The 24,017-nt window shown below is 36.3% G+C and overlaps 1 protein-coding gene across 16 annotated transcripts in view; it reads right to left on the minus strand.

Moving 5' to 3' along the window:
• Positions 1-274: 274 nt before the first annotated feature.
• Positions 275-24,017, minus strand: part of Zbbx (zinc finger B-box domain containing) — a 124,260-nt gene continuing 100,517 nt past the window's right edge. For 14 of the 16 annotated variants that reach the window (XM_076932528.1, XM_076932521.1, XM_076932526.1 and 11 more), the window contains 3 exons: positions 17,295-17,552; positions 9,755-9,890; positions 7,807-8,066 (listed from right to left, as the gene is read on the minus strand). In XM_076932528.1, coding sequence (XP_076788643.1) covers positions 7,940-8,066; positions 9,755-9,890; positions 17,295-17,552 — 521 coding nt within the window. In that variant the 3' untranslated portion in view covers positions 7,807-7,939. Of the gene's footprint in view, positions 296-7,806; positions 8,067-9,754; positions 9,891-17,294; positions 17,553-24,017 lie in introns of those variants that run through there. The other 2 variants (XM_076932518.1, XM_076932532.1) reach the window with 2 other exon arrangements.

Genomic DNA, 24,017 nt, shown 5'->3' on the forward strand with positions numbered 1-24,017 from the left:
ATAAAAAGGGTCAAGGAAAAAATTAGACATTAAAGACTCTTTAGAACTTAATGATAATGAAAAAAAACATACCTAAACTTATGGGTCAATGTAGGCCTAGATTTTTCAAAACTTACTTTTAATAAGGGTTCTTAAATGCTTTAACCTCACTTCTAGCTCACCACCCACCAGAGGTAGTGAAAAGAAATCTTTAATAGATCAAAGAAGGATATAAATCTGGTTAGAAATAGGCTTTTTGGAGCAAATCAATCTTCATTTGTCAGAATATTATCAGTCCAGTTCATGGCAATTCAATCTAGAAGAAAACATGAGGTTTTGCCAATCAGCCCTAATCCACAGCAAGAAGCCACCAGCACATCACTAGAAGTTCATTGGTGGTTTTTCTCTCTATGAAGCCATAATAACTGATGACCAGCAAAGAATAGGAAGGCATACCAATGCTACACAGCATCATCTACTGTCTGTCGGGTGATAGTTATACACAGTCTAAACATCACATGTTCTCTCAAGCATCTTCCCTAGCAAAAGATCACACACCCCTTTTCCAGGCTGCTTTCAGAAAAGCACCAAGTGTCTGTTCTCAGCAAAACATCCTCCGATATTGTCAGCTTCAGTAAAAACATCCTCTCATAAGACAGTTTCCAGAAAAACATCACATGACACAACTGAGATTCCAAAGAAACCAAACATTTCCACTTCAGGACACAATGAAGGTAGTTCAAAATGTAAGTTCACTGCAATAAGTGCCTACATTAAAATTTTGGAGACATCTCATGTTCATAAGTTAAGATCATAAATCATACCCAAAAGGAATTGATGGCAAGAAAAATCAAACTCAGGGTTGAAATAAAAACAAACAATAATATAATATAATATAATACAAAGAATCAATGAAACAGAATTGCTTATATGATAAAATCAATAACACTGAAAAGTTCTTATCCAAATTAAAAGGCAGAGAGGGCTGATCCAAATTAACAAATTTAGAGATGTAAATGAAAAGGAGGAATAACTACAGACACTGATGGTATTTTCTTGAGTTCTTTATATATTTTTGGCATTAGGTCTCTATCAAATATATAGTTAGTAAAAAATCTGTCCCATGATGTAGCCTGCAATGGTATCCTTTGTCATGCAGAAACTTCTCAGTTTCATGAAGCCTTCTTTATTAATTTTTTTATCTTAGCACCTGTGATAATAGTGTTATCTTCAGAAAGCCTTTTTCTGTGCCAGTTAGTCCAGAGCTATCCTGTACTTTCTCATGCATCTGGTTCAGTGTGTCTGGTTTTATCTTGAGGTCTTTGTTCCTTTTAGAGTTGTTTCATGCAGGGTGATAAATATAGAGCTATTTCTGTTCTATATACAGACATTCATTTTGACCAGTACAACTTACTGATGTTGTAATTTTAGTGCATATTTTTGGCTTTTTTATCAAAAGTCAGGTGTGAATAAGTGATTGGATTTAAGTATTATTTTTCAATTTAATTTTCTTGATCAACATGTCTGTTTCTTTGCCAATATCATTTGGTTTTTATTATCTCTAAAGTATAATTTTCAGTCAGGGTAGTAATAGATCTAGAAGCTCTTTGATTATTCCAAATTGTTTTAGTTACTCAGGGTTTCTTGTATTTTCATATGAAGTTAAAAATTGTTTTTTTTTTAAACCTGTGAAAAACTGTTGGAATTTTGATAAAAATTGTATCAAATTTTCTCCAAGGAAGTCCCACTTAGGAAATAAACTTCACTTAAATGTAGGTTACATGCCCTGAAGTAAATGGCCAATAGAAAACAAATTCAGCAACATTTTTTTTTGGAGATTTATTGTCTTGAAATGTCATGTCAGAATTTTTTCTTTGCTTTTTTTAATTTTATATTTTTAAAATTTGTATTATTCTTTTTCAACCTATAGGTTAATAATAACACATACATTATGGCTTCTAGTTTTGTGTTTTTATGGGATTCCTAAGTGTGCAAATGAATGCCCTTTTTTTGGTGTGTGTTTCTTGTGTCTTTTCTTGGTCTTCTTTCCTTCTGTTTGCTTGTTTTGTCCTGTTTTGATGTATTTTGTTATTACCACTTAAAAGCCTGCTTGTTTCTAATGAGCTAAAAATGTGGGTGGATCTGGATTTGAGGGAAAGTAGGAAGAAACTGGAAGAAGACTAGAAGAAGGAGAACATGTAGCTAGGATATGTTGTACTCTTAAACAACTATGCCTTCATCTACCCACATCTGACAGAGTACTGACATCCAAAATATATAAAGAACTCAAGAAACTAGACATCAACAAACCAAATATTGCAATTTAAAAAGGAGGTACAGACCTAAACAGAGAATATTCCATAGAAAAATCTTTAGTGGCTGAAAAGCACTCAAAGAAATGTTGAGCATCCTTAGCCATCAAGGAAATGTAAATCAGTATGTCCCTGAGATTTCATTTTACCCTTGGCAGAATGGCTAAGGTCAACACAAGTGACAGCTCATTAGCTCACTGGAGCAAAGTTGTGGAGCAAGGGCAACACTCTTCCAAAACTGATGGGACTGTAAATTGGTTCAACCACTTTAGAAATATTTTTTTTTGTTAGAAAGGAAATTTGGTTGAACAACATGGTTGTTTTGGTAAGGAATCACATCCAAAGAACTTTTCCATTTATATAATCTGGTTGGAATACAAACATGCTCCTAGTACATACTTGTAATCCATAACAGTGAAGGTAAAATTAGTTTGTAGAATAAAGCAGCCATATTTGAAAGTGAATTCTAACTGAGGGACAGACAAAGTGACAAATCAGAGAAAGATTTGACAGAATTAGTCAGTGATAGGATATGCCCAACTCACACAAGAACAGCACAAGAAAGAGGCTACTTAAGAAAGCAAGAGAGAAGATGTGTGGTGGTTTTTGTGTATGGCAGTATTACAATAACAGTTTGCAGAGGACAAACTAGACAGAGGTGAAGACAGAATGAGAAGAAGCCAGAAAATTAAAACATACTGCAAAAATTAGTAAGAGGAAAAGCAGAACAAGTTTTGCATAAGCAGAGAGAAGCTATATTGAATCAGTCAGCTTGGAAGATTCCAGGCTTAAGCCTAGGAATAGTTAGAACAGAGAAAGAAGTGCTCTGGCCTCAGCCTAAGCTGTGTGTTTTCATCTCATCTTATTTGTTCATCTGAGTGTCAAGGACCAAACTCAGCTTGGAAAGGTACTCAGAGAGAATGAGTGTTTGCCAGGCAAGAAACAAATGACTGAAATTCAAATGATGAGTTACAAGCTGTCAGTCTATGTTCTGCCAGAGACAGCTTTTCCAGACTGTTCTATGTTCTGCTTTCTTTGGAGATCTCTAGACAGTCTCTATTTCTATAGATCTGTGAAGCTCCTTATAAAATTCACATTGTATCCTTATATTTTGCATAGTTGAGAAACTATATATTTTTGAACTCAGGTTTTCAGTATCCTTTCCAACAGCTTTCAAGAATATCCTGAGGTTCATAATATTCTACCATTTTGCTGAGACATGGACATGCCCTCGCCTCCCAGATTTGTGCTTTCTCTGATTATCATGGAGTCATTAACCTTGGCAGAAAGGGAGGAACATAAAATATGTTCCTCAAAGGAGGAACATAAAATATGTTCATCAAAGAAGGAACATAAAATATGTAAATTGTTTTACAAACAAGCCTTACTACCACAGCACCAGAGCAACCATCAACACTCATGGATGCCCATGCTTTGCTAGATCTGTTCCAGGAGAAGGAAACCATATCATACTGCCATTTACATGGCCAAGTTAGATTTGGCATCTAAGGAAATAAGAAACATTTACTGACAATTTCCCAGAAAGTTGGCAATCAATCTACCCCAATACCCAGATATATTGCTCTAACCTCTAAGGGAAATATTCAAAGCCCCACCAGACCACAAGAACACTCCATCACCTATGGTCATAAATGCTTTATTCTATAAGAGCTAGAAAGTATACACAACCAAGGTCTTCCTTAGCCAAAGAATGAATAAAGAAAATGTGACACATTTACACATTAGACTATTAGATAGGGTCTGATATAACTAGCCATTTTGTATTCAGGCTCTATGTTGCTTATAAGATGAAACTAGGTTCATCTACTTTTTACAATTTATTACTTTAACTAACATTAAAGAATGTTACTGATGAGCCAAAAAGTTATGGTTAAATTACTTATACTCTGTTATCTCAATATTCTGAAATTCCCCTGTATACTAATTGTCCACCACCCTCTTACTTCACCTAGTACCAATCAGCTTAAAGGTTAGCTGATAATACTTTGTTTAGTTAGCTAAAAATATTATACCACTTTCTTGCCTGCCTTTTAAATATTTAAGTCTATTTTTTTTCCATAAAATGCCTGCACTGAAAACAGAGTGGCACCATATTTAGGCTCCTAGGTCCTTTTTGTGGTCCTGACTGATCAATTTGAATAATGTGCTCAATAAACTTTTATCATATTTGAGACTGGTGTCTGTATGGTCATTGCTTGGCTAATCCTAGGCTCCAAAATTACTGAGCTATTAAAAACAATGATATCATGTAATTTGCAAACAAATGGATGGAACTAGAAAAGATCATCCTGTGTGAGTATAACAGAAAGTCAAATAAGATGTGTATTCTCTTATAAGTGGATTTTAGCCACAAAGTAAAAGATAACCATGCTAAAATTCACAGCCCCAAAGAAGCTAAGTAACAAGGGTGGCTCAAAAAGGGGGAGGACTTACATTTCATTGAGAGGAGGAAATAAAGTAGACATCACTGGTATGGCAGGGGAGGAAACTAGGTGGGAGAGGCCTTGTTGAACAGGAGGAATCAAGTGAAGATAGGACTAAGAGAGAAAGTATTGAAAAAGAGAACTGAAATCTGAAGTGGAGAAGCATCTATGTATAGGATGAACTAGAAACCTAGGGCAATGGTAACTCCCCAAAATTAATAATGGTGATCCTGGCTAAGACTCTTAGAAATGGGGCAGATGACTGGAGCCATTACAAAGTCCCCTTTAATTACTGGAGGTCAGGCCTCTATCCCCCGCCTTGGCAAGATTAGAATCGCCACAGCCCTTCTATACTTGGAGAAGGGAGGAGATGTCAGGGGCAGCCCTGCTTATACACTGAAGGCCTAAAATCAGCCATAAGCCTAAAATCAGCAATAGGCCTGACTTACATGCCTGTTAACACAAAGTCTTGGGTCTCTATGGAAAAAAACACTGAAACAGAGGGCTTTAAACTATTGCAAACAGGCACCTTTTGTTGAAATCTACCAGCCTGAGTAGTCATAGACCTTGTAAATAGGCAGCCTTGGCTGATAGTACCGAATTAGATAAGGACAAGTGAAGCATAGGCAGAGTCATAGTGACCTGACCCCTGAACCTTCACCCAGCTGATACCCTGTTCTGAAAGATATCTGTACTACCCCTGAGCATCTATGCTCCTGTGTCACCCCCTTCCCCACATCCTGCATTTTCATGTTTATAACTCCTGTGTTAAAAAGTAAAAATTATGATTTGAAAATAATAAAAAGACAAAAAAAAATGAAAAGAAAAGAAATGACACACAGTGTACCCATGGCTCTGCTGACTTAGCTTCTGACAATCCATTTTCTTGTTCTCAGAAATACTTTGAATTATAAAATGTTATTGTGGTTTTTGTTAGTATGCTGGATAAAATAATTTTTATTGATTTCATTTTAAATTTCAAAGTTTGTAGTGAGTTAAAATGTCCTTCAACATAATTATAGGTCATATTTATTTTCATATTGTAAAATGCAATTTAATCTGTTGAACATTTTTTTAAAAATGGATTCCTTTTTGAGAATTTCATATATGAGCACTGTATTTACATAATTTTTTCTTTCTCTCCTTCCTCCCACTCTTTCCAACCCCCAATACTGTTCAAATACATCTTATTTAATTATTTTTCACATATGTATGTATATATGCATATATGTATAAGTATGTATGAATATACAAATACTGATATAAAGTGTTTTCGGGAAAAAAAAAAAAAGAAATGGGGCAGACAGAGGATGAACTGGCCATCGGTAACCAGGCAAGAATTCCAGTACAAGGACTGAGACACCAACTCAGACTCAAGCCTTCAACCTACAATTTTCCTGCCTACAAGATGTGCTGGGGTAAATCTGTGACTGGTCCATCTTTAGATACATGGCATATGAGAAGAGGGAGTCTACACCTCACATTACTCAGAGGTGAGAATAAGGGAATGGGAGGGGATGAGGGAGGGGAAACTGGAGATAGAATATAAAATGAAAATTTGTTTTTCATTTAAAAAAATCTATTTTCAATAAAGTAAAAAATTAATCTCTCAATAAAATCATATAAAGTGAAATTACTTTTTAAAATTCTGTGTAATCACATTCATTTGAAAGTATCTTTTTTTCTTCTACAAAATATGACTGGCTTTCCTGATTGCTTATTTTCTATGCAATTTAATCATATTTAGTGAGTTATATTTTAGCATTAATAGAAAGTATATACTCTATATCATTACTTTATAGCGTATGAGAGTTTATGTCTGGATTCCAGTTAAATTTATTGGCCCTATAGTGAAAATGGCAATGATAAAATGACACAGTAGTCCCATCAGTCTTGTATAAAGGGATACTACCCAGAATAACAGAATAACAAAAGAATTTGAATCTTCAGTATGATATATTTAGTAGAAGTACAACCAAACATAAACATTTTTTTTCTTAAAACGACAAAGTCCAAAAGTCAGCGTAAACTCCTCTGACACTACAGAAAATGTCAACCACTATACTACCTTCCATGTCTGTTTGTACCATTTCTTAAATATGTTGATTGCAGTACTATGTAAAAAATCTTAATCACCCACCAAAACCAAGATTTGGAACTAAGGGGAAAACAAGAAATAAACAACAATAGTGACTGACCACCTATCAAATAACCTACATTGGAGACATTTAGATATATAAGGACAATGTAGGTGGTAATAGAGCATTCATATGAATGTTTTGTGTGTGTGTGTGTGTGTGTATGAAAGAGAGAGAGAGACAGAGACAGAGAGAGACACACAGAGAGAGAGGCTGAGGTGAGGCAGTAAAAGAAGGATCAATTTACACAGTTATACTATTAACTCCAAATTTCTGCTGGGCCAATTGGAGACCCAAAGAAGAACAATGGGTGACTCTCTTGCCAAAGAGAGCCTGAGGGTAGAATTTCATCGCCTTTAGAGGAAATTATTTATTTTTATTTTTAAATTATGTATAAGGCCCACCTACATTATCCAGATGTTTACTCAATGTTTAATCATGAAACTGCTACTTTTGTCAAAAATTAGTGTCCTAGACACTAATTTGTAACAGTGCCTGAACTCTGCAGACTAGTTGAGCTGGCACATAAAATCTTCCAGTTCATTCACCATCTCAAAGTAAAATGCTTTGAGGTCTTTTTTTGAAAATGTACTGGAATTAGGACAAATCGTCTATCTACTTTATTTTAGGTCTTTCTTTTCCTGCTTGCATCAGCTTGAGAAGTTACCATAGCTGTCATTATGCAATGTCAAAAAGCACTGTAATTTTAAGCTCAGTTGATAACACTGTGATGACATGGCCATAGAGAATACACTTTTTGACATAGTCATGTCAAACATAATTGAGTAAGAAATATCAATTAGCTTAAACACAAGCTGGTTCTGTCCAATGGTAAGTTTCATTGACATAGGTTTACCCATTACCAGTGTAATCTGTAATATAGATGAGTTTTTGACATGCAATATGTTTTCTGGAAGAAAAAGACCTTAAGAGTATAACATCACTAATCTTTATTAGTTTAGAAGCTTTGAAACATCAGAGTCATTAATAATCTCCAATACCTGCACAAGTTAATCACTCACTTGTTTGGTTTATTCTCAGTACAGAATGGAAAAGTAATGAACTGTTAAACCCTCTTTGCCCATGGTAGTGTAATGACATGTTGCTTGTCAAGAAAATCTTCCTCTTCCTCATCTGTACTGTAATCCCCAAGTGACAGCAAAGGATGCATTTCAGTATTTCTTCCAGAAGAGCTGAAAAGGCATTAGAGGATCAATACACAGAATATGGCACCAAGTTTCAGCTCTCCTTTGTCTTATGATCTATACTACATAGGTTAAAGTCATTAGAAGCAGGCTGAATGGCACCATAAGTTTAAAGCACTTCATGATGAGAAATTCTCACCGTTTTCCTGTTTCTAAGAAACAAACCTACAATCATACCAAAAGAAAAAGATTTTTATGGGCTCTAGTACTGTCTTTCCCTGATAATTTTCGAGGAGGTACTAAAACCTGGAGAGCCTCGGGTCATCATCATGATATTGGCTGCTTAACAGAATCCTAATGAGCAGACATTCAGATCAATCATTCCATTATGTACAGTAAAGTAGGAGGATATGGATAATCATTCAAGATAAACAAAAGCTAAAATTCAATGACCCTAGTTGCCTTGAGGATTTTTTTGTTTTTGTTCTGTTTTGATTTTGATTTTTGTTTACTAGTTTGAGTGAGTGAGTGAGTGAGTGAGTGAGTGAGTGAGTGAGTGAGTGAGTGATTTTGTTTTGGATTTTATTTGTAAGGAATGAGGACTAACCCAAAATTCTAGCACATGGATATCTGACACTTAGAATGAAATATAACTTGGGTGAACAAAATTGTCTATATCATTCAGATATTTTGGTCCAATTTCTAACTCATCATTATCAGAAAATATGAACATGTTCACCCTGTGTTGGACATGACACTTTGATGGATTATTTTTATCAAATCTAAAACAGCCCAAATCAACAATCCATAGAATTACCTGTAAGCCAGCTGAAAAGAGATTACAAGCGCAAAGTGGGTTTTTGTGCCACTCTTTTATTTGTAAATCCTGCTTTATATCATATATTTCCCTATGTTTTAATATAAAATTTCTTTTGAGACGTGATGGTGAATACACATATTGATTCAATTTGGACTTTAGAAACTTTTAGGGGAAAACAGCAATTCCATACTACTCCTCTTTTAACATGTTCTTTGTATTGAATGCAAAAAATTCAAGAGCTCAGCCAAATTGTTTTTCCTTTCTGAAAAACTTGAGTTACAAATTCTTAATTCCTTTTCAGCATGAAACTTCAAATTGAGAGACTTATAATTAAAGAGGGTTTTTAAAATTCATTTTCTTATTTTTAAAAGATGTCTTCCTTTAAAGCTGCCAGTGCCACCAATAGCCAAATTTATCTCTTTGTTGAAGCATTTGCCAATTTGAGCTATGTATCTTTTAAATTGATGCCCATGTTCAAAGAAGTGTAAAATTGTGCAAGTTAAAATACTGGTAAAAAATTCTAGAATAAATTTTAAGGAGAAGCCTTTTATATGTTTTATACTGTATTATTTATAGTGGATAAGAGCCTACTTCTACTAACTCTGAAAGTTCATCAGATTACTTAATTCAAATAAGACAACTGTCTTTCAAAGGGGATAATTATTTCCTTCCCACCTTTTAATGACACAGACTATACAAAAGAGAAATATCTTCAAATTAAAATAACAAGTTTTTGTGCCTTTTACTAAATCACACTACTAGTTCTGCATAAGATACAAACATTTTACAAAAATAAAATTGTCATGAATTTCACACATGTGGGCAAATTTCCTTTATATGATAAAGAAAACTGATTGAAGCTCATCTAAACCTGCTATTCTCCATCTTTCTGCCGAAATCTGCCGGCTTAACTTACCTGGACTCATCTCCATAGGGGTCATTCTCACATGACATCCCAAGGAGGTCTTTGGACATTCGACTTAAAGTCAGAAAATTGTCATTGAATGCCTGTAACTCTTCTGAGGGTCGGCTGTGAGGTTCTTCTGAAGGATCTGAAACATATGATTACATATATCACTATCACATTCATTCAGGAAAGAGGTGAACAGCATATGGTGCCGAAATTTGCTCAAACTGAATAAGCAACATGGAGAGGTTCCACCCAGATTTACCACCACCCACCATTGTTCTGACATGATTTTCTTTCTTTTCTGCTGTCTTTGCTTAGGGGAAATGATGCTTTGTATTTGAAAGAAGGAGAGAGGCTTGTAAAACTTAAGTCTTCCTTTTCATCAGCTGCCCTGTGGTTCAGCAGCTTAGGTGCAGACAAAGAATGCATGTAAAAGAAACAGATTATTCAGGCAAATTCATACAAACTACTCTAGATCTAAATATAGAAATAAATATTCCTATGTTAGATTTCAAGTTTTTTTTTCTGACATTGATGTCACTTTTTTCATACAGTTTCTCACATAGCCTAGATTGACAGAATATGTAGCCAGGAATAATCTTGAATGTCACAGCCCTTTATCACTACCAGCTGAATGTTGTGATTACAGATGTGAATCACTGTGCCCTGCTTATGATGTTCTGGAGCTTAAATCTAGAGTTTTGTGTATTTAGCACTCAAGCAACTAGACTATATCCCCAACTCATAAAGCCATCTAAATTGTAGTACCATAGATTATGATGACTGTTTAAGCTGTTACCATCACTGGGTTCTATACCCTTCCCTTGGGCAAAAGTGTCAAATAAGTAACTTCCTGGTTAAAAAGAATAAACATTAACAGTATTCTCACACTGGACTGAAAACTATTTAGTTTTTGGTGGTTAATGGTAACTTCCAGTTTTTTAGCAAGCAGATTTCCCCAATGAAAGTAATTTACATTGTTCCCAATGAAAGACAGACCTCAATATATTTACAGATTAAAACTCACTTTGAATTATTTAGTTCAGTGATTTTTAAATTATGATACACTTAGATAAATTAAGTTTGAGATGAAGTTCTTTCCCCACAATCCCAAAGCAATTAGAGAGTCACCTAATCTCATTTATATTTGAGAACTCTTGATAATGTTTGCTGTGAAACAAAAAAAAAATTATAAAAGTTTGGGTTATATTTTTTTAAAAAGCCTATCACCACCCTCACTTGTTAGATAGGAAAAATGAAGACCCACAGAAAAACAGTCACACACCATACAATGAAACTTGGTACTAGGCCAAAGTTCCTTTAGCTCAATGGTACTACACGTGGCTATGCTACACGTCCTAATTCTTAGCTATGAGCTCTTCTATTCTCCTGCATCCAGATTTAACCTGAATGAACAACACCAAATCCTAGAAGGCAGCACCAAATAAAAGACTGGTATTACTGCAAAGCTGAAGATTTTAGGTGTACTTCCTAGCTCATGATGAACACAAAACACACAAAGTCAACACAACAAAGATGATGGATGACAGCCAGCCACGCCAATAAAAGAGGACTTAAGAATCAGAAGTATGACACAATAATAAATAAAAGATTAACCTAAAGTCAAATATTGCATTATATGCCTATAATCCCAACATTAGGGGTTTGGAGGTAAAGTCAGGAAAATCCTTAATTCTAGGCATGACTAGACAATGTAGCAATCATTAGGCCAAACTGTTGTATATGGCAAAACCTTGTCTCGATAATACTAATAATACTTTAAAAGGAATTGACAGAAAACTTATAATAAGATCAAAAATATTTCACACAAGTCCGTTAACTACAAAAGAAGTAACTAAAACAAACTATTTTTAACAGCAACAAAGCCAACCTCAATGGTCCAACATTAGAAAGCAAATTAAATGGCCACTTATTCTTCAGTTAGACCTTAAACCAGAAAAATAGTAAATTCTAACAAAAAAGTTTAGGACAGTACTGTTATGTCTTCTGGAATAGAAAAACATCTTCCTCATGTTAACTGCCTGACTCTGAGCATTGCAGCACACATGTGTGAGAGGGACTTCTTGTATAGGGAGGTACACACTGATCGGATTTTTGGTAAAGTCATAACATCTGCAACTAACTTTCAAATGGATCAAAAAAGTACAAGATTACAAAAGGCATTATTTGCTCTACTCAACCCTCCCCGACCCTTTTCCTTCCTTTCCTCTCTCTTCTTTTCCCTCTCTCCCTCTGTTCCACTCTATGGCTCTTTGTCTTAGAACATCCATATATACAGGAGTTTGTTGCATTTTTCCTCTATTCTTTTACACATTTTCCAAAACCTTGAAATTACTTTAAAAATTTCTCTATAATAGCAAAGGAAAGGTTAAAATGATATCCTAACATGGACTTTGAGCTTTCACAACAGCATAATAAAATAGGTGGAAATAGAAAGCATGCAGAGCAACCTTGATGGCAACTTGATTCTTGGCTGTCACGTTGGTTACAAGCAGAATTAACCAAAACTCAAGCAGCTGAGCACATCTGTATGGGAATTTTCTTGATTAGATCATTTGAGACAGTAATATCTTCCTACCTTCTGGGCCACATCTTCTGGTGGCTGCTATAACAAGGAGAGGCTTTTGTATTTTGCTTGCTTGCCCTCATGCTCAGTTGAAAATCCCTTCCTTCACTGGCATTAGAGCTGACTTCTTTGAGATTTTGTCCTATTCTGAAGACCAGTGGAGACATTCAGCTTCGTGAGCAAAACAACAATCAGAATTTTTGACTTTCTGTAGGGAGACTGACATTTTGGGAATCCCAAATGCTATAGTGACTAAAGGACATTGAAAAGGTTTTGTAAAAAAAAGATCCAACCTAGGAAAATAGGTTCCCATCATGAGAAAACAGAATGTAACAGAATCTAATTCACAGATGCAAAAGCAGAGATTTCTTTTTCTGAAAATGAGGAATTTATTCTACAGACAGAAAGAACAGCTGCCATTGGAAGAAGCAGTTGAAATAGAATCTCCTTGATCCTGTCACTAAGTAGCCAAGAACCTAAGACAAGATAGGTCATACACCTAGTGGAAATATAAGAATACAATGTATTAAAAACTTGAATAAACAAATAAAAAGTACTTCTCCTGGAGGGAAAATGTGAGGAAAAAATGGTGAAGTCACAAAATTATGAGAGCATAAGATGAAATCACAGCAGAATCTAGAGCCAAGAATGTTCCTGTAGAACTTTTAAAAGAAACTGGAGCCACTTCAGTTAATATATCTAAAATGTCCTCTCTGCAGGGAAATAAACCAAATAACTGGACTATTGGGCTCAACCAAACAATGTAAAAACAGACAGAAGACAGTGAAGAGATGTCTGCTATTGTACAAAGGAAAGAAAGTTCAGATCTACTAGTTATGTACATTCAGGTCATTCATCATAACTGACATGTCTTGGAGAGCCTGTCAATCTGGCTATCCAGGCAAAGCTCTTAGCCCAGCAAGCCTGGCAGTGTGAGTCTGATGGTCAGAGTCCATGCAAGGGTGTAATGGAAAAGGTGGCTTGAAAAAGTTGTCCTCTGCCCTCTGCCCTTGCCATGTCATACGCCCCCTTCTCCTCCTTCCCTGTACATCATCCATACACCTAGAAACACACAATATACAGAGAAATATTTTTAAAAGTATAGCATTATCAAACGTTAAGATAAATGAAAACTTTGAAGATAGGTCTTTGGGTTAGGATAGAGGACTTAATCCACAGGAATTCTGAGCAAGAAAGAAATGAGTTGAAAATCTTAATATAAACTATAACTCACTAAGATGTATTATTATTCTCATGATTAGAATGTGTATTAGCTTTTCATGGTCACTATGCCTCAAGATCTCCAAGTCAAGATGCAGGTCAGAACCTATGTCTTCCAGCCTCAAGATATGGATAACAGGTGTGCCCTACATTTCTGGATTGTAGTTCATTCCAGAATTGTCAATCACATTGACTACCAGAAAATAGTCATCATGGCATACAATTTAAGAAAGATAGCAAATAAGTGATCTTCATTGTTTATTTTAGTGATGAATTAATGCAAAAATCTAAAGCAGAAAGAAACACTCTCAATTTCCTAGGGTTTTTTTTTTTTAGTTTTCTTGAATTTTAAGAAGTACACACATAATTTAGAATGAACTGCCAATATTTTACTGTTTATGGTCTAAAATGTGGCAATTTTATATAGTTAACTTGGCAGCCATATTCTAGTGAAAATACTTAGTAAACATCTATATTTTCATTCTATTAAGCTTTTGAATCTTTATGCCTCTCTAACTACAATTTAAAAGTACAGTGCAAAATAGGAATCTGTTTTTATGAAGTTACAAAACACCTCCCTCCTTTAAATCTGTTTATCCATCATTGGGTACATGTTTGCTTCAAGACTGAAACATTCCCTTTTGAAAGATGGAGAGAAACTCAAAATATTGAGAGACAGTTTTGTGCACTGTGAATTACAGTGCTGATTTCTGTACCCAGAGATCTAGTGGCAGTCTGGTTATCATTGTCGTTTTTATTGAAGCAACTCCTGTCTCAGTGTTGTGTAAAAATTGTTCTCCTTCACCTCTGACTGGCTAATAATGATCTGATCAGCCTAAAGCTGTGCAGAAGAGTTAAGGCAGAACTTCTTATCCAGTGAGGGGTCCTAGGTGGAGGATTCACCCTGAGGGTCACTGTGAGGGAATCGCTATTAGGACAGAGATGGAGCAGGAACAGCCTGGGCGAGAGACTAAGCTGTCAGATAACGGAGAACATGGCTGGTAAGTAGCTAACATAGTTAGGTTAGAATAGATGAGTATCTTGCCCAGTTATAGTGCCAAACATTATTATAAAATATAATAGTTCTCATTGTCATTATTCTGGAAAAGAGATTCATAGAAAAGCCCCCAAATAATACTTTTACATCAAAACATAAGAGAGAGTTACAAGCTTCATGATGAGAATCTCACAAGATTCGTGAGATCTCCCCACAGTTTACATAAACAGTAAGGATTTTCAGTGGGTGGAAATGGGAGCAGAAGACTTCCTCAGAGAAGCTGCCTGCAAACTGAGCAGATAATTACAGCAACAGAACTTGAGTAAACATTCATTCATATCAGGTTGGGATTTTCTGTATATAGAAGTCACCCATATGTCTGAAACCCAATTAAACTCCTTGTTTTCTCAAGCAAGGCATGAATGGTATGACTTCTATGGTCTATCATGGGCTTCTCTTTTTGGGGTGAGTATACATATACACACTAGTTAGAGTGTTTTAAGAATAATAAGATTTTGTGATGTTATGAGGTTTTGGGTTTTTTTGTTTGTTTATTTATTCTATTGGTGGGGTTGGTTGGGTTTTGTTTGGTTTGGTTTCTGTTTTTCTTATTGCCTAAAGTTTTCAAAATTGAGTTGGATCATTCTTAGAAACATAGCAAAATTGTTGAAATTTAATAAGGGAGAAAGAGGTTGCTAACAGCAAAGAAGCATGACAGAAGAGTTGGGACAAGAGTGGAATATACAAACCCAGATAGTTCTGTGACCTCCTCATGTACAGTTGGTTTCAAATTATTAATGACTTTAAGAGGTTTTCTTCCCTGATGCTTTGTTATGACCAGACAGTAGAAATATTCAAGAATATGAGAGCCATTTGTCACATGCTTTGAAGCTATTCAGGTTGGAAATATAATGAGCAAGCAGAATTCCATCCTAAACAGTTGTCTGTTACCTAGCAGCTTGGGCACTGGGGCATTGTCTGGGCCCTTGGTCTCTTGTTAGGTAATGCAGACACTTCACTCTGTGTGCATTTGGAGAAGATGCCACTGGGTCTGTCCATGCATTCTAGGTTGGGAAAGACTGCTTTAAAAGTTTCAACAGCTCAATTTACTAGCCGAAGAGGTTGGACAGAAGATTTTTGCAAAGCTGAAGACATTAACCCTTCATTGCAATTGAAGGAAGGATAAAAAATTCTATTTTTAAATTATTTTTTCATTGCAGTTTATGTGTGTGTGCATACATGAATACATGAGAATGCTAGAAAGAAACAGGGAGAAATTCTAACATGTGTGTCCCTTTGATTAATTTCTTTCATCCTATTTTTTGTTATTGTTTTTTGGTTTGGTTTGGTTTTTGTTGTTGATGATGATGTTTTACTAGTTTGTTTGAAATAGGGTTTCTTTGAACAGCTCTCCCTGTTGTGGAACTCTATAGACCAGACTGGTCTGGAATTCACAGAGATTGACTGCCTCTACCTCCCAAGCCCTGAGGTATCACCACCGTATTGCTGGGATAATATACTAGTTGCCAATCTTTGTCAAATGGCTTTATACATTGAAAACTCCTCCTGGTCCCAAACAATAATGTTCTTATGTCACAACTTGTTTGCGTGTTGTTTAGATTGAGGAGAACCACACAAAATATACTTAGTATGACTTATTAAAAATATATTTTATTATATTTAATATATAATATTAATATGTGGTAATAAGTATTTTTGTGTGGTATTGGGGATATCTAAGGAAATACAATATAAGGGAAGAGAATGCCTTTGTGTTTGTTTGTAGAGTAAGACATAAAGATTAGAGAGAGACCACCATGGGCATTGCCTGGAGTAACAAATCTCAAAGGCTAGATTGCACAGAGTCCTAGAGCAAAACAGGACTGTCAAGAAAGAAAAAAAAATAAAAAGAGAGTGCTAGAAGGAGGGAGGGAGGGAGGGTGGGTGGGAGGGAGAAAGGGAGGGAGGAGCAGAGAAAGAGAGGGAGAGGGAGAGAGAAACAAAAACCAACAGTAAAACAATCAAAATCAACAATGAAATCATTCTGAATGACATTCTGCTGTACTCATAAACTGGTGTCTAGCCCTTGTGTCATCAGAGAGGTTTTATCCAGAAACTAATAGAAACAGATGCACAGACCCACAGCCAAATATTAGGTGGAGCTCTGGGAATCCTGCAGAAGAGGCATGCAGGGCGACGGGGACATGAACAAAGTATTGCAGAAGCCAGAGCGGTCAAGAACACTACATAAAAACCCACAGAATCAATCATCCTGGGATCACAGGGACCAAACAGGTAACCAAAGAGCTTGCATGCCTACACGGGTCTGACTTAGGCCTTCTGCATACATGTTACTGTTGTGTAGCTTGGTCTTCCTGTGGGACTCCTACCAGTATTATCAGGGCTGTTTTTCTCTGAAATTTTTGCTTCCTTTTGTAGCCATTTTTCTCTACTAGTTGCTTCATTCATCCTTATTAGGAGGAGATAGGCCTAGTCTCATTGAAACTTGATTTGCTGTGTTTGATTGATAACCATGGGAAGCCTGTCCTTTTCTGAAGAGAAACAGGAGTATGTTGGGTGTGGGGATGCAGTCAAAGAGCAAAGAATTGGGGAGACAGGAGGGAAGGGAAACTGCAGTCTGTGGTCAGGATGTAATACATGAGAAAAAATAAATTAGTAAGAAGAAAGAAACTGAAGCAGAGCACAGAGTTAACATTTTATAAGCAAAATCTAACATTTACCTGCAGGGTTTCTCAGTATATTTAATTCTTTCTCCAAAGTGTCTAAGGCTTGTTGATCAGCAGTGCTACCTCCGAAAAGCTCATTCTGGTCAGTGACGTCAATGTATTCAATTTCTGAAATTTCAGAAGCAGCCCTGGATGGAAATTGAGCAGCTGCACTTTTTGATCGGGTATACAAGGACAAAAGGCAGCTGGTGTCTTTCTGATCAGAGTTGGAAACAGGAATATTTGCTGTTGATGGTCTCTGTGATTTCTGGCCTACAAGAAGAAAAGAAAAAAAAAATCTGCTTTAAGATCCCAATTGGAAACCTGGTAGAGTGGCATATGCCTTTAATTCCATAATCCCAGCACTCTGGAGGCAGAGGCAGCTGGATCTCTGTGCTTTGGAAGCCAGCCTTGGCTGGAAAGCCAGAGCTAAACAGAGAAACCCTGTCTTGAAAAAAAAAGGAAAGAAACAAAAAAGGAAAAAAAGAAAGGAAGGCAAGAGACAGAGAGAAAGAGAGAGAGAGAGAGAGAGAGAGAGAGAGAGAGAGAGAGAGAGAGAGAGAGAGGAAGGAAGGAAGGAAGGAAGGAAGGAAGGAAGGAAGGAAGGAAGGAAGGAAGGAAGGAAGGAAGGAAATCCTACGGGTGTGTGTGTATATACTTATTTGTTTAATTTACAACGTGCATGTATTTGTGAAGGTGTGAAAGTTCATGAATATGCACACATGTTAATGGAGACTGGAGTTCTCATCTTCTGGAACACAATCCAACTTCTTTGAGAGAAATTTTCTCTTTGGCCTAGGTTTACTGGTTATACTCCAGTGTTTGGCCAGTGAGCCCCACTGTTGCTCCTAGAGCTACCATCTCAGCAAGGGGATCACAGCACACTTCATCATGCCAGACATTTTTACATGAGATCTAGGGATTAAACTCAGGTTCTGGTACTTGGAAGTCAAGCACCTTACTACCTGAGCCATTCCCTGTGCCCCACCCTACATTGCACATTAACAATACTGATTGGTTCCCTCTTGAACACAAACCAATAGAGTTCATCAGACAATATTGGTGAGAAAGACAACTTTTGATTGTCACTTATTTGAGCTATCGACAATTAGTTAATCTCAAATTACATTGTGACAAACAATTCCTCTGAGTCATTTTTCTGAACTCAGTAAAAGAGAACCCAATTTTAATAGCAGCTAAGACAAAATATCATATGACAAGCCATCTTCAGACTAGTATACCACAATGCTCTATTCTAGTGTATCCAAAGCAGGATACCTTTACATGTTCCTGAAATTCTAGACAAATACTATATTCTGCCTTGTAAACGGGACATGATAGATACACATGGTATATTCCTAAACAACTAATTTGACATATCAGACATTTATTTATTTATTTATTTATTTATTTATTTATTTGATATAAAGACAGATAGGCTAATGTTAAGAGCTAGGCCAGGTCAGAACATTTCCTGAGTTCCTGATGCATGGAGAAGGAACTTAGTTCCCTGTCTAAAACCAGATACAGGTTTGGCAATGTCATTAATGTCCTAGGGCCAACATCTTGTGGGAAGGACATTTTTAGGTCCTGAACACTCAGCAATTCCCATTGTATGAATGTGTTTTGTTGACTTTGTCTCATTTTTCCTTTCTGAAGAACGGTATATAAGATGCTACACTTTTTAAATATTTTTATTGAAAATAGATTCTTCTCTCATGCAATAATCCTTACCACAGTTTCCCTCTTTCCTCTCTCCCTAGCTCCCCTGCCAGCTCCCCTTTCTCCCCATTCCCCCTCCATTTCCATTTCAGAAAAGAGCAGGTTTCCAAAAGATGACAGCCAAACGGGACAAAACAAAATACATTAAACCAAAGCATAAATTCTCATTTTAAGGTTGGAGGAAGGAATCCCAAGAGCAAGCAAAAAAGTCAGATACACCTGTTTCCTCCTGTTAGGAGTCCAAAAAAAAAAAAAAAAAAAAAAGAAAGAAAAGAAAAGAAAAAAGAAAAGAAAAAGAAAAGAAAAACATAAAAAAAAAAAAGCACCAAACTAGCAGCCATAACATATATGCAGAGGATCTAGGGTAGACCAATGCAGGCCCCATGCTTGCTGCTTCAGTCTCTGAGAGCCCATGTGGGCTCTGCTTAGTTGGTTCAGTGGGCCATGTTCTCCTCACATCCTCCATCCCTTCTGCCTCCTGTAGTCTTTGGTCCCTCTTTTCTAGAGAGGTTCTAGATAGTTACTTGGCATAAGACATCCGCTTGTACAAAAATTCTAACTCGTTTTTCCATCTGCTTGATCTTTATATCCTTGGCCCTCCCACTTTGGAGCTTGTCACGGAAAAACAATGTGCTGCTCTGGGCCATGCTAGAATATAAAAACACTGATTTAAAAAGAAAATGAGAGTTAGTGTTTAAGTTTTATAAATTTGAATTTATTCTCTAGTGCCCTTCAGTGACAGGGTCCCAGAACAGACCCAATCAGGTTACTACTCCCTCAATGGCTCAGACAGAATTGTTTCCATTTCAGAGGTTGGCTCAGTTGGTTTTTTCTTTAACATGCAACCTTTTTCCTACATAAAGAACAGGAAATCTTTAAATTCTATAGAGCATACATAATTCAAATTTTTCTCTTTTTTCCAAAAGATTCTTTTACAAAAGCCATGAGAATTTTCAAGGCATGGACTCAAAGATTCACAGGACATGTGTATCATTTTGATTTACCATCAGATTTATAAAAGTATTTCAAGTTAAACATAAATATTTTAAAATATAAGTTTATAGCCTCTTAAATGAGCATTGTGTAAGTTTTGAGATATGCAACTGCTATTACCATAGAAATCATAATTGAACATATCCTCAAAACATTATATCATGATACTGACTTAAAAAATGACTATAAAAGTCACTCTGTATAAAATAAAGAGTAAGTTTGTCCTTTTTTCCTTTTATTCTATGTTGAATGTAGTTGATATTCTCAGAAGCCTCTGGATGCACCGTGTAAATAGTTAATTAAAACTCACTACAGTAACACACAGAGAGTACTGACTGTAATGAACATTACAAAAAACAATTCTAAAAATTACTTTGCTGAATGTAATTATGAATAAATTAAGTCTCTGACCCTTTTGTAACTGTGTGCAGAAAAATTTCTGAAGAAAGGCAATCAACAGACATTTTCCAGTGTATTGATTCTTGTTAAAATGTCCTCAAGAATTATTTTGATGACCAAAATTAAACGTGGTTTTTGTTTTATAGACTGTGGAAAGACGCCATATGTCATTCATAGCCAGGAAGGAATAAGCTGCCACTCCTGCATCAGGCCTGTCCCAGTGAAGAAGCAGCTATAGCAGGAATTCTTTACAGAACACAAATATCCTGGATCTCTGGATACATTCTTTCTTTGATGTCATAAAGCCTCATCACATGCAAAATTTAAACACATTTATATTTCTCATTAAAACATAGCAAATAAAAAGAAGCTGTTATTAGTAAGGTCTGGGGTTCTCACAACAACAATAACAACAAAACAGAAGTGAGAAAACTATAAAATAACATAGATGCCCTTCAGAAAACTCAAGAGAAGATTCCAGTAACTGCTGCTTTCAGCAACATCTGGATACCACTGAATTTGAAGTTGATTGATCCCAATTGAAAGAAAACATACCCAGGGGATAGATCAGACATGCTAGCACAGAACCAAAGGCCATACAATCTTCCATGATGGAAATGGGCTCCACTATAGTCTGAAGTCACCAAGACACAGAGATTGATTGATTGATTGATTGATTGTCCCTTCAAGTACACATCTCATTCACTTTAGAACTTAATTTATGAGCTTATTAATATCTTTGCTAAGGTTAAAACTCAACACATGAAAAATGCCTGTTGAAGCTATCTTTCCATACTAAAACACACATACACACACATACATATTCACAGAGAGGGAGAAAGAGGGAGGGAAGGAAGGAGGGAGGGAGGGAGGGAGAGAGAGAGAGAGAGAGAGAGAGAGAGAGAGAGAGAGAGAGAGAGAGAGAGCTATCATTGTCAAGGTAGTATCAAAAAAATATTAATTTGATTGATTCCAGGAAGATTCTAGTTATAATACATTCCTTTTGGTGATACCTTAAGAATATATGTTCTATAATTATTACTGAAACTATGCTGCATATTGAAAAGAAAAAATATGATGCTGTTAATGAGCACAAAACCACTAATAAGATCATGACACAGAAATCCATCACCAACTAATACATAATATAATTGTTACTGCTATTCTATACAACAGAATTGGTGAAACAATTATAGCATGTGCTTTGCTGTAACATTTTTTTTTTCTGTGCAGGTGTAGAGGAGAGCAGTCAATATAGAAATCTTTCCTCCATCATTCATATTTTTTAGACAACATTTCTCATGGAACCTGAAACTCACTGATTCATCTTAGATTGGCTGGCCAAGAAGGCCCCAGGGATCTCTTTGTTTCTACATTTCTAGTGTCTGGATGATGGGCTTGCTCCTCTGTCCCTGGCTTTTATTTGAGCTCTGGGATCAAACTCATGTACCCTTGCAAGTGTGGAAGTCAAATATTTCTACTGAGGGATCATCTAGCCCTCTTGTGTAGCATCTTAGCAACAAGATTTTTATCAACAAGAGTTTAACCAATAAGTAAATTTGCAAAATATTAATTACTGGAATACAGGGTTTTAAGAATTACTGTTAAAAATGAAAATGTGTTCTCAAAGACATCTAGGAACACAAAGAACATTAGCTGAACAGCATGGTTTTGTGGGGAAAGTGTTTAGCTGGGTTGCTAAGAACTTTATAATGTGTCCTCACTGAATCAGAAATTAGCCTGTGATCTGACATATGATCACCCACACCTCGCCTTTAAAATACAAAATAAGACAGTGAAATATCTTAAATTCCATCTAGCTCTAAGACCCTGTGAATTAATACTTATTTCACTTCGATGATAAAAATAATCTGTTAACCTCTAAATCTACCAAATACTGTGCCACAATTAAGGTATTCTAAAACGAATCAGACATCATCCCTGTTGTCAACTTGCACTCCAGAATACTAGAACTGGTCTCAATCACAGAGAAATATGCAAGTTACTTCCTGCTTTCTAACCAAGGTAAGACACATGAGAAAATGTAAGTTAGACAATGGCTTCTAGGAGAGAGAAGAAACTGGGTGAAGCACTAAAAGAGCAACATTATTTAGAGTGGCCTCAAAGACCTAACTGAGGAGATAGCATCTGATCTAAGATCGAAAGTAGCCCTGTGGAGCCTTAATGGGTTAAGAAAGAAGGATCAAGGAAGCTTCACCCCGGGTGACCTCAAGTATGAGAACAACAGGAGTTAGCAATGTCCACCTTCCCAACCTGGTGCAATCAAGCCAGCTCTCCCACCACCAACCTTAGCAGAAATTTACTTCCCTGAAATTTATCAGGCTTCACTCCTTGTCTGATCTTTTAAGTTTTGTTTTGTTTTTCACCCAGACTCTAAACCGTCTTAGTGTATAGATGAAGTATCTTCCAACACCCCTAACCCGGTCACACAAACCTTGCCCCAGAGATCCTGGGTTCCACCTGGGGATGTTCATTGACTGTGTTCATGCAGACCAAGATTCTGCACTGCACCCACTCACACCCAACTAAGCTTCACTTACTCCAGTTCGGCTAAATGTGCAACAGTCCTGGCTATACCGAGGAAGAAGTGGACACTGAGCAAGCAGCACAACCTCAACAAGTTCTGAGGAGAGAGTGAGATTTTGCAAAGCATCCTGAACCAAAGGGAGAACCGTTTGCTTAGGCTAAAAATAAGAGTATTGTCTGCCTAAGAACAGAGAGGAGCCAATGAGGGAACAGGGTAGGGAAAGATGCCTTAGGAGAGTTGTGGATTCATCACAAGGAAGGTTTTTTTTGGGGGGAGAGGGCGGGTGGAGGTACCTTCTACTGCTAGCTGAGGTATGCTTTTAGGCAATTAAATGTCAAGATATTTGCTTACATTAAAATGTAAATGCCATAAATTATAAAATACATAAATAATTTTCTGACTAAAAATATGAGCAATTCACTCACTGATTATAAACAGTACAACTGGTTAGAAAGTTATGAGAGTTCTGCAAAGAGTAAAAGTGAAACTGGAGCACAAGCCAAAGTTGGACAGATAGCAAGGGCTCACCTGGGGAGTGAAAGTTGAAGGAGTTAAGTTTGGGATAAGTTTTCAAAGGAGAAACCAGCATTTACAAATGAATTGGTCTTATCTAGTGCAAGTTGACTTGACTTCTTGCTGTCCAGCTGAAGACAGTGTTCAATTTACAAAAACATGAAATGTTGAGGGAGGTTGGAAGAGAAAGAGATTTGCCTCTAAACATGTATGTATTCTATCCTTTTTAAATCCACAGATTTTAAGGATCTTTCAGAAATTAACGTTTCTACATATACACTGGCATCAGTTCATAGTATAAATTTTCTATAGCCTGCTGTGCTGCCAAGAATATTTAATTTTATTTCAGGCCACTATCTCTGTTCAGAACCCATTTCCCAACTTTCCTAACTGGCCATTGTTATTACCTTTTAAAGACTCAACTAATAGCCATATAATCTCTAACGTCTGACATATCTATTTTATCATCTCTACCTGCAATAATGTAAATAGCACACCCAGATCTCAATTGTAGCTGATAGATTATAATTTAATTTTTACATTCTTACAATTAGCAGTTTCCT

The sequence above is a fragment of the Arvicanthis niloticus genome, chromosome 4, assembly GCF_011762505.2.
Source record: "Arvicanthis niloticus isolate mArvNil1 chromosome 4, mArvNil1.pat.X, whole genome shotgun sequence".
Lineage (NCBI taxonomy): Eukaryota > Metazoa > Chordata > Mammalia > Rodentia > Muridae > Arvicanthis > Arvicanthis niloticus.